This window comes from Castanea sativa, chromosome 5 (genome assembly GCF_040712315.1).
Source record: "Castanea sativa cultivar Marrone di Chiusa Pesio chromosome 5, ASM4071231v1".
Lineage (NCBI taxonomy): Eukaryota > Viridiplantae > Streptophyta > Magnoliopsida > Fagales > Fagaceae > Castanea > Castanea sativa.
In genome coordinates this window covers 71945988-71957921 of record NC_134017.1, presented here as the reverse complement: position 1 = coordinate 71957921, position 11934 = coordinate 71945988, and the positions used below count along the sequence as shown (strand labels likewise).

Here is an 11934-nt window from a genome sequence, read left to right as displayed (position 1 = left end):
CTTATAATAAATTTAATTAATGAGATCTATTAGTATGTGAGAGGGTGAGGCATTCATTTATTGTGATCTACATCGAGCAATCGAATAATTATTAACAAAATCAAGTTCAAAAGAAAAGCAAGGATCCTGTTATTCAAGGTTGTGCATATAGAAACTTAGAAAGTATGAAGTTTAGAAGATTACACCAATAAATATATATATATATATATTAAACAAAGAACAAGTAGTCTAATAAGAAAGGAGAATATCAATGATTGAAGTGGTTTGATAATGGCTCATGTCCATGAAACGATAAGAGAATTAATTTACTAGGGACATGAAATTGGAAAATCGATCCGGAAGATGGAAGAGATATTGTAATTCATTTTTTCTTTCTTATCTAGTCTCTTGCAACATTTGTAGCTTCATCTCAAGGCTCCTTATTCCACATTCTCACTAGGTAGTTCATGAATTTTTCCTATAAAAACATCAAATATAAATGTTTTAAAAGCACTTTTATTTAATTATGAACCGAATATTGATTACGTTACAATCCAAGCACTCGTTCATCGCATTATTGTAGAGACAAAGCCATGCACTTAACCTAGCTATTCAAGTCACCATCCAGTAAGTTATTCCAATTCTAAGTTCTAAGTTCTAACATCATAGATCCATAACTGACAAATTGACCAATTTTCCATAATTTGACATTTCAATTCAGTAGAGCACGAGAGGTTCAACCAGTAAAGACACGATATTTTTCCGAGTGTCTCGGTCTTGAACTCCAAATCCATCTCCATATTGGTAAAGGCTATGTGCCACACGAGCATTATTTGTTGCAATATTGACAAATGATTGCAGCATTGGCAATTGGTTGAAGCATTGCCCATTTATTTTCTTCCAACTCTTGTTTATCATGTCTTCGATGTGCTTCTGTGCTATTTCTTCTGAAACATCAGCTTCTCTCATATAACATAGGATTGATGAGGGAACATCACCTCTTGCTCTCTCAGCCTGTTTCAAGTTACTATTCCAATTAGTTTGTTCTAATATGGATATAATAATTAATCAATGTTCTATATAACCAATAAAGAATGAGTAATGCTACAACCACAAATTATTTTACAATATTTTTACAAACTATTGATATAACAAATTCTTACTAGTTCTAAACTAGGCTTACCACTAATATAACATTTTTATTTATCAATAATTTTTTAGAAAATGATAAAACTATATCAGTAGTTTGTAAAAATATTGTAAAATAGTTTGTGTCTATAACATTACTCTTTCCTTCTAAATAATGTTACAAATATAAACTATTTTACAATATTTTTACAAATTATTGATGTGACGAATTTTTACGAGTTCTAATCTAGGCTTGACAATGACATCACATTTTTATCTACTAATAATTATTCTGAAAATGCTAAAACTACATCTACGATTTGAAAAAATGTTGTATAAAGAAAGAGTAATTACCACTGAAGTCCCCAAATCATTGCAGAGTCGAATTATCATAGATATATTATACACAATTTCTTGGTTTTTCTCCAGAAAATCTTCCATCCCGTTTGTTACCTCATGTCCCATGGAAAAGAATTCATGGACCAAAAGTAATGGGGCAGTCGATGATTTTTATCCATTACTTAGATATTCTTGCAGGGATGGAGTGTAGCCCATGTTGTACCACTTTGCTTCCACAAATAATGCATTACAAAAATCTGTCCACTATTAAAAAAGAGAAAAAGAAAAAGATATTCACTATAATTTCAATAACGATGATCTTTACCTATTGTGTATATATGTATTCCAGTTAAACATGATGAAAAATGAACAAATGAGTAAATTCCAATTATTATGGAAAATGAACAGATGAGTACCCCTTTTTTAAGATGAGGTAAAACATGGTTCCAGGCATCCTTCTCCTTTTGAATTTCATTAGCGATTTCATTAGTAGTATTGTAGAGAGCTAAGAAGCAAGTCTTCATGCACACTGGAAGTTGTTGAGTTTCACTAACATCCCACCTGAATTAAATATTTTGGTAAGAATAATTCTTAATGTTGTAAAACAATTATTTGCCTATTTTAAAATACCCCTAATATCTCCAAATTTTTGACACAAGATAGAATTTCTACTCTAGCCTAATCTAAGTGTATATGTGTGTGAAACTCTCTCCTAGAGACTTGAATTCCGGCCCTTACTCTCGCCTCCCACACTCCACAAGCACTTATACTTGTGGAGTGACCAATGCACCAAGAATATGTGGTAGTCCCAAATATCTCCAAATTAAAATAACCAAAATATTCTCAAAACTACTAAAATACCTCTAAATCCTTTAAAATAACCAAATTATCCATTATACCTTCAAAATGACTGAAATGGCCTTGTATCTAAAAAATACCCAAATATTTTCAAATCTAATATGATTGAAATACACTCTAAATAAATAAATATACCCCTAAAAAACCATTAAAATGATGAAAATACCTTATAAAACCTCCAAAATAACCACGTTATGCCTCAAAATTATGGGAATCAACTCCAAACTTTTAACAGTTTCTCAAAAATACTTTGTAAGTATCACTTAGAGGTTTCAATTGTTTGTACGTAATTATCCTTGTGAATGCTAGTTCAGTTGATAGCTTTTGTTAATTTTTATTTTTATTTAATTTTGTTGTTACACTCTTATTTTGAATATGCTTATTAGTGTAATTTTTAAAAATTTTATTTTGATTGTGCAGGTTGATCTAAGTTATTTTATTAATATATTAAAGTGAGAAATCAAAGTTTTTATTTCATATTTATATTAAATATAAATATAAAATTTATGATTTTTCATATGAGTAATAGAGCTTTCCTATCGACGATCTTTCCCGGTGCATAAGCAAGGCTTAGCGGTCAAAGTACCGCATAAGCAAGAAAGCCAATAGACCTTGAATAGCCGGCCTGTACGAAAGGACTTTTGAAGAGGATTTTACTATTGTTTAAAATCCATATATAAATCTTGTACGCAAGTTGGCACAGCGCTTTCGCTTTAAATCAATTTCGCTCATCTGGTCTGCACGATCAAATCAACTCCAACAAATATTTTTTGAGCATTTTCAGGAAAATAACTAAATATCATAAAATAAATAATTTTCCTTGAAATGTTTTTACATTGAAATAAACGGTTAAAGTATTTTCGGTCCTCAATTTTTTGTTTCATTTTCGTACTTGTGTGTGCTTCATTGTTATCCTTGCCAACACCTAATTAACAAAAATTACTCGCATGACTGACATAATGCCTTTGTCACTTATTTGAAAAAAAAAAAAAAAAAAACATTTTGCTACATAGTTGACAAGAAAGCTATGTCAGCTAAAAGTTTTCTATCAAAATACTAAAAATGTAAAGAAAATATATATATATATATATATATATTTTTTTTTTCTTTTTTTTTTTTTACCAACACCCCCCCCCCCCCCCCCCACTCACATGTTTGGTTGCAAAGAAACTTTTATCTAACATAAACTTTTTCTTTTTAATAATTAGAGCATCTCTAGTAGCTTCTCCAATTACAATTACTCTTTGCCTATTTAATTTTTCAAATATACTTTTCAATAGACTCTCTATCCTTTTTCCATCTCATTTAAACATTATTTCTTCATTATTTCTTTACTATTTCTTTAATTTATTTTTTTTATAAAAATTTTATTCTTTTTTTTAAAATTTTTTTCCTCATATATATATTTTTTTTTTGAGAAGTGTTATATTCATAATATTTTCACAACAAATTTTAGGTAGTAAGTTTTTATTGGTTTTAATTTAAACCCACCATATAAATTATTATTTTTACTAGTAATTTCCCATAATAACCTATCATTTAGAATTTTTTTTGTGAATATATTGTAAAAATATTGTGACATAATATTTCTCCCTTTTTTAATAAGTTTTTCCCTTTTCTTTTCATCCATACATTTCACTTTCTAGAATCTTCTCTGTCTTCTTTTTTCTTTTTCTTTTTTCCCTCTTATTTTTTCCACTCCACACACACGTACCCACTCTTCTCCTATTAATCTATTTTTTTGTTTGTTCTCCACACATGAACCCCATCCTTCTGACTTCTCCTCTTCTATGCTTACCTTCTTTTTCTTTTTCTTTTTTCTTCTTCAACTCACTTCACACACACACACACACAGCTGACTATGATCTTTTGGCTTCTCCTCTATGTTTGCATTTTTGTTTTTTATTTTCTTTCTTCTTCATCTTACTTCACTCACACACACACACACACACACACAGCCGGTAGAGAGAGTTGGCCTTTGTCTATGTTGTTTTCTGATGAGAAGAGAGAGCCTTTTCTGATGAGAAGCAAAAGAGAGAGCAAGGAAGAAAGAGAAATAGAGGAAAGAGAAAAAAATTATTTTTTATTCAACTAAGAGATTATTTTAATAGATCAAGTTTTTTGAAGGTGCTACAATAAACGCTACAGTATTCTCTACTTCAAGAGAGGTGCTGTAGCAACTCTATTTCAAAATATAAAGATAGAGAAGCCGTTGCCTGTTGGAGTGAGTATTTAGTGTGTTTGCTCTCCAAAATTGACTTTAGAGAACCTATTAGAGATACTCTTAAAATGGAGAAAAATTATTCAAACCCTAAACATTTCTATTAAAAATACTAGGGAAGTGTTAGTCAAGCTACACGGTGCTTTGTCTAAACTAATTTATTTATTTTTATTATAATTATGTGATTCATAAGCATTTTATTAGTAAAAAAAAAAAAAAAAAAACTGTGTGAGGACCAAAATGAAACCAGCCCAAAAGTTTAGGACTAAAAGTATATTTAACCCTATTTTATATTGAAAGTTTTCAGCAGTGATATTCCGCAATGCTGACCTATTTACGACATTTGTGAAGTGCTTTAGTTCTTCCAATGTGCCATAAACATCATAAACATCATCAATTATCAGTGTCAGAGTAACGACTTTCGTAAGCCATTTTCTAAGACATGTGTACTCAGGCTCGAAAGCAAGGCCCACTGAGCACATAAAACTTTCGGCTAGTCTGTCTCTTGCAAAACTCAAGTTCTCTGTGAGCCCCAGATTTCTCCACCACCTAAATGACACAAAGGTACAAGTAACTAAGTTGTTTCTCTTTATGCTAATTAGTATTTTGTGCAATGCAAAGTGAGTTTGGTGTATAAGATACATATTCACAAATCACATTATTCTTTGGAAGCTACCTGGATGATTCCCTTAGATCTTTTTGAAGTATGGCTTGAACTATGTTGAAATGAAGTTTAGCAAGTTCAAGTAAGCTCGAGTTCATGTGAATGTCTTTCTCATATGAATTGATGTGCCATTTGACATCAAACCACTGTACTCTCCTTTGTGATGGAAGTTCCAAAACATGGACGACTTGCTTGGCAAGGTCACTATCTAAACTGGAAATGCTTTCTTTGAGAGTTGCAGTTAAGAAATCTCTAGCCACATCCAGAATGTTTTCACCTTCTAAACCCAAGTGTGAGGCCTCCAAAAGCTCAAGCATTTCTTTAATATTTATGTGCGGGTTTTCTCTGATCAAACCGGTTTTTTCATCCATAAAGCCTCTAAACATATCTGAATTGCACAGAATGTACTGGGGTTAGATATTAGGACTTCAAACAACAACCATGTTTTAGTTTCTAAGAGCATGTTTGGTATATATATTTAAACACATGTTTTCAGTTTTTAAACAATATTACACGTATTTTTACACTTTTTTTCACTCACACGTATTTTTAAAAAAACTAAAAATTGTTGTTTAAACACACGTACTAAACGGGCTCTAAGTTTTTTGGGATCAGTTATGGATTTTCAACAGATTAATTAGGATCGGCTACATAAATGACATGATTTAAATTTGAAGATTATTTTACCTTGAGAAACTTCATAGCCATGCTGCCTAAAAAGCCTAAAGCATAGTGCAGTAGTGTAGAGATCCTCTTCTGGACTAGAAATTTTCTTCTTAGTGGATGCAGTGGTGTCTAGAGCCTCTTTGATTTCCATATCAAAGTGGCTTGCTAGGCCTAACTTGTTTACGCTGTCAATCAGCTCAAAGGTTGCCACAGAGTCCACTGCATTCGCAAATATTATCCTTACATCTTCTTTAAGTTTCTGTACCCGTCTTTCATATTCTTGGCCCTGCAAAAACACCATTGTCCCAAATCTTAATTGTGTTAGTGAAAATTACGTGCAGAGGGGCTCTCTAAAGATGAGAATGGACAATAATGAAAGGATAGAGTTTAGGAAACAAAATTCCCACTACCTCCACATTCATTTTTAGTCATTCCATTGATTTAGTAAGTCATAAAGTTTTTAAATATGACACATGCATGATCTTACAAATCGTCATATAACAAGTAGGAAAAAATTCCTTTAAACTGGTTTGGAAAAATACTTTGTCCATAATAAAATAACTTGAATATTTGGGTTCTATTTAAATGCACCTATATTCCCTATGGATGAGCTATAATTTTAGAAGTAAATACAATAACGTGTTAAGAGTCATATTTTACACTATAGAAACTAATTGCTTAAGAAGTAATTATAATTTCTCTATGATAGAGTAAGAAATAGAGCAGAAAAAGAAGCCACAATTATTTTTTGAAATGGAAGAGATGAGAGAATCTGTTGGCACAACTTCAAAGTGGTGAAAAAAAAATGGTAAATCTTTATCAAATGGATAAACGTTTACTAAATATTGACCACATAAAAGTTGTAAAAGTTGTGACACAAAAATTCTAGTCACAATGATATTCTCATAGAAGGTATTTAGAAAGGATTCTTACGTCGTATATGCTAAAAAGAGACTGTAGGTAATCACAGCTCCATATATTTGGCTTATAATTGGCAGATCGTCGTTCGTGTACGATATCATTGGCTTGAGGCTTCATCTCGGATCAGGGACGTAGCTATGCTTGGACCAAGGGGGGCAATGGCCCCCCCTTGGCCAAGTGAAAAAAAGAAAATTATAAAATATATAAAGCATGGTTTTGAATTTTCATGCTCCATTTTTGTTCAATACTTCCCTGCTTTCACAAAAAAAAAAAAAAAAAAAAAAAAAAAAAAAAAAGTTTTTTTTTCAAAATTTCATTAAATTTTTATTCTTTTTGTGAGTTTCTATCTGTGTTCTAAATGATTTATAAAATTTATCTTAAAGCATTAGTATGGGATAATTACAGCTTAAGTGGTTGATGAAGTTCCCAAAGAAGCTTTGAATAAACACACACACATATATATGTATGTATATATTCTTTTATAAGTAGCTTGGATAAAATTTAAAATAAATAATAAAAAAAACACGGTTGTCTTTGGGTTAATCTAGAGCTATGATATGAAGGTTTAGGCTATAACAAATTTTTTAAGCATTTGGGTTTGAGTGTATCTCGCCCCCCTCACTCGAAATCCTAGCTCCGTCCCTGTCTCGGATGATGAAGTTTGCAGCACAGATTGCAATTGTTTATTACAATCCATATTGATGGAATCACCTAAAAGGAAAAGCTAAAGGAAAAATTAAGAAAGTTTGAGTTGATGAATGCAGTGTTGATGGATTTTCGAAACCTACTTTCGACTGCTTTATATAGGCAATGAGGCATACAAAATGACAAAAATAAGATAAGTTCATAACTAATAACTACGTAAGACCTTCTATCTTAGAAGGAAGTAGCGGAGCCACATATTGTTTGAGTGGGTGCAACTCAAATTTGAAAAAGGCATGGTACATTCAAATTATGGAGAATTTTGAATCTTGTTATACCAACCTTTAAATAAATTTTGTGTGATCAATTATGAGATTTTTTATTCTCAAAAAAAATTTTGTGAGTTTTTTTTAATATTATTTTTTAAATAAGGATTCTATTGAGATATCGGTACTATTGATCGATACATATTTGTTGTGAGTGTAGCAAATATTTATGAGTTTATTTCAGTAATAATTGAAAATAAATAGCAAAAAAAATTGGTAAATTTAATCCATTTTAATAGGTGAGGTCCAACATTACCAATTATCCCAAAAATTTAAATTATTAAAATATAATAAATTTAATCATTAAACGCATACTTCCTAACATTTTGTTTGGGCAATTTTCATAGCTTTCTCATGGGAGAGTAAAACCAGCTAGCTGCTCAAAAAATTATCTTTTGAAAATTTTATATAAATTTAATTCTAATACCTATACATATGTGAAGCTTGCAATGTCATATCTATACATCTGACTTTTAACCACATAAATCTGTCATATATCTATACATGTGAAGCATCTTATTTCCAATCATGGAGATAAATTCTAATGAAGACTAAAAGCTCGAGCACGAGTTTTTTTTCCAACCCAAGGGAAGATAATGCAAATCAGTTATGGCATTTTTTTTCCTCTTCCTAATTGAATTAGGATTTTAATTATTTTTATTTCCCTAATTAAGTCGCTTTCTTTTCTCTAGTAGAGAGTAGCACTTTGTTATTTCTTTTTCTTAAAGGAGTTGGAAAAAAAACACCACTTTTCACTACCACCACAACCACACAAAGGAGTTGGAGAACATTTTCAATAAATGATCCTTAATTACATGGAGATGGTGATTTATTAAATTGTTATCAATAAAAGTTTAATTTGAGAGGCTTTCTCTATTCTTTTGCTTACAAACTTAGAGTTTTTGTAGAACTTAGCTAAGTTTTATGTAGTTATTGCATGTGTATTACCGATTCTGCTTCTACACTCTCAGAAACACTTAGAGTAGATTAGAGTAGAATTTCTATCTTATATATATATAAAAAAATTCTGAATTCTGTAGCTAAACATGTTTACATATATAAAAGACCAAAGTTGCATGTAAGACTTAGGTTCTAGTCAGCACAGAGCCGTAGTCTCCTTGAAGTAGATGAAAAAGAAAGGAAGGACTAAATAGTTGTCAAAGTTGGAAACGCAATTCTTAATTACTTCAGTGTTCAATGGGATGGAATATGACCTTCCTCACTTAAAGCCAACAAATTAAGGGACGTATTATCTCAATTCTCAAAATAAAAACACAGACACATCTTTTGCTTTTATATTTTGTTAAAGTGGTCCCAAAACAAAATCGCAAAAAAATATGTAAATGTTACTCACCAATCAAACAGGAGAGAGAAACAGGAATAAAGTGACGAAAAACTTGTTACTTACCCAACGTTTGTCCCTTCCCCCTCTCTTCCCTCACTGTGAGTGGCGTGTATTATGATACTTTCGTAATAAATTTTAAGTACCACTGTAATATAAGTGTTTGTAAAATGTGGGAACAAGGGTCGGAGTTTAAGTTTCCAGGAGGGAGTTTCACACACATATACACTTAGATTAAGCTAAAGTAGAATTCTATCTTGTATAAAAAATAATAATAATAATAATAATAATAATAATAAATTTTAAATAACAGATTGTTACGGATTATTATTGGTAGAGCAAAAAAATTATTTTAATTAGTTGTAAGTTCAAATTAGAATCAATAACAACAAATCACCTATAATTTGTTGTAAAAATGTTACGAAAATATTATGAATATAACATTTTTCTAGTGTGTATTAATTTTATGGTGTCCCAATTTAGTTGACTAGTGAGATGGTGTTTGGACACCCTTGTTTTCACCACTCTCGTATCTCAGTTTTGATAACTCATGACTCAAACTGGTGGGCTCTATACGAGTAAACTCTGTTTGGCAAGATTTCCTTAAACTCATTTCTCAGTTTTTTGAGTTAAGAACTTGAAAACTGAGTGAAGCCAAAAACTTGTTTTCAAAACATCAAAACTAAGTTTCAGTGGCAAAGTTGTAAATACCCAGTTCACAATGGACCCCACGGTAGAGTCTTGTCCCATCAGAAGCTCAGTGGACTCACTCTTACCTGTGCTCTCTCTCTCATCTCCTCTCTTCACTGGACCTCCACAAACCACAAGTCACCGCCATCACAGTGGACTCTCAGGTCCTTCCCTGCTCTCTCATCGTCGGTTTTTCTCTCTTTTTTCTTTGAGCTGAAAGTTCTTTCCTTTGTAATTGTTTACGGGTTTGGAGATTTGGTTGATTTAGGTTTAAGGGTTTGAAAAATGGAATTTGGATTTGGATTTGGGGTTTCCAAATAAAAGATTATTGTTTTGGGTTTTGGGTTTGTTTCAAAATTGGTATTAGAAAAAACTGTACCCTTGTGATGTGCGTGTGCGTATGAACTAGCTATATAGTGGAACATGAATTTGCAGAAGGAATGATCTGCTTGTGTTTGATTTGCTTTTCTTACCTTTTTAGCTTATGCCCCTTTCTGTTTGCATGGAATTTTTAGAGAGAAAAGTGAAAGAGTGGCATCGAGTACTGTTACCGTTCTGAAAAAGAAAAAAAAGAAAAAAAAAAAAAGAGTTGTGGGTTCCACCTTTTTGAGTTAAACTTCAGTTTTTAAGCTGAAAACTAAAGCAAATATTTGAGCCAAACACATATTTGAGTGAGTTATGAGAAAAGTAGAGAATGAAATATGAGATATGAAAATGAGTTTTGAGGGATAAGATTTGAGATATGAGTGACGTGTAAACCAAATAGGACCTTAATATCTCAATTCAGTGAAATCACGATACCTTCCTTGTAGCAGTAGACTTCTACTCCTATTACAATTCTATATATAAAACCAATGGATCCCACTTAGTAATGATTGAAAACAAATCTCTACATTGATTCATTGAATAGTAGTCTGAACACAAAAACTTGATGAACTAGACAAAAACGTACTACAAGTCTACCACTATAACATAAAATCGTGGGTCTCACTGGGTAATGATTAAAAAATATAAAAAATAACAACTTTGCTACACGTACACAGAATATAAATCAGTGCCAGCATGGAACTTTGAAAAAAATAAGGTATATACAGTGCAAACAAAGTTCGACTCACATCAAAAAAAAAAAAAAAAACTTTTCATATCAATCTCTTTCTTTGGACTTCAGAGTTTCTGTCAAGTTTTTAAAAGCATTTAAGTTGAGTTTTTAAGCCACACGTTCAAATATTTACACATATACATATTCTTAATACTTTGCTTTAATTTTTTTATTTATTTCATTTTAAAAAAAATCAAATTATATGTTTAAACGGATTATATTTAGATGGATTTCTTGATTTGACTATTCTTAACCATAAATTTATAATTTAAATTATATGTTTAAACTATTTTTATTTATAATGATCTCTTAATTTGATTATTTTTAATTATAAATTGTAATTTTTTTCTTTATTTTAATGATATGACATATATATTTGTAGTTAATTGACATATAGTTATTTATTTATTTTGTTATTAATATTGATTAATTTTTTAAGATTAATTTTTTACTTTCAATTTTACCTTTTAATCTTGCCTTCGACCTAAATTTCTGGCTCTGCCACTTACTAAAGGGAAAACGTTTTAAATCCATATGGGGAGGAAACTTCAACCCAACTTTCCTGTAAAATTTAATTTGGCTTTTTTTGGAATTCTTTTACAGACATGTTCCTACCCAAAACTATTTGGAATTAAATTAAGGTGTTTGTCCTTGTTGGGAAACAGTTTGATTACTGTATCGTGAGAGATTTTGCCGATGTTCAAACTTTGGATTTATTTTTATTTTTATTTTTGGAAATAATGATAATAATTGTTATAATATTGGTGGCTTAAATTTGAGGTGCACTTGTGCCACGTATGATTTATTCCTTCACAAGTTATACTTTTGGAGTTTGGCTTACCTCCAGTACATTTTTAACTAGATATGTCATTTTGTTTTAAGGACAGTTTAGCTATAAAATTCGTTGTAGCATTAGGCTATAATCTTATTCAATAAAATAAACATTACTACATATTTTGAAATTCTAATCATTAAATTGCATGTTCTTTACACTCTTAATACATATATCAAATTTTGTGTCAATAAGATATTATTTACTATATGATCTATAAGTTTATA

General features: G+C 30.7%; 1 protein-coding gene across 3 annotated transcripts; it reads right to left on the bottom strand.

The window, feature by feature from the left end:
* Positions 1 to 479: 479 nt before the first annotated feature.
* LOC142634115 ((E,E)-alpha-farnesene synthase-like) lies at positions 480 to 10281 on the bottom strand. 3 transcript variants are annotated; one of them, XR_012844044.1, is made up of 9 exons: positions 9798 to 10279; positions 7430 to 7500; positions 6789 to 6900; positions 5877 to 6141; positions 5202 to 5577; positions 4856 to 5074; positions 1863 to 2007; positions 1462 to 1710; positions 480 to 993 (listed from the first exon to the last, which is right to left on the bottom strand). XR_012844044.1 is itself a non-coding variant. In XM_075808395.1 (8 exons), exons 1-8 carry the CDS (start codon positions 9834 to 9836, stop codon positions 697 to 699), a joined length of 1524 nt encoding a protein of 507 aa, XP_075664510.1. In that variant the 5' UTR covers positions 9837 to 10280; the 3' UTR covers positions 480 to 696. The 3 variants fall into 3 exon arrangements, 1 of the variants encoding a protein (XP_075664510.1); XM_075808395.1 differs by lacking the exon at positions 1462 to 1710 and having other exon boundaries at positions 9798 to 10280; XR_012844043.1 differs by having other exon boundaries at positions 854 to 993; positions 1462 to 2007; positions 9798 to 10281.
* Between the last annotated feature and the right edge of the window lie 1653 nt (positions 10282 to 11934).

Coding starts and splice junctions, on each gene's coding strand:
- LOC142634115 (XM_075808395.1), bottom strand. CDS start 9,836: ATGGGACAAGACTCTACCGTGGGGTCCATTGTGAACTGG. Junction 7,501..9,797: donor TGGGGTCCATTGTGAACTGG/GTATTTACAACT, acceptor TTTTTCCTTTAG/CTTTTCCTTTTAGGTGATTC. Junction 5,578..5,876: donor TGGCTATGAAGTTTCTCAAG/GTAAAATAATCT, acceptor TGTGCAATTCAG/ATATGTTTAGAGGCTTTATG.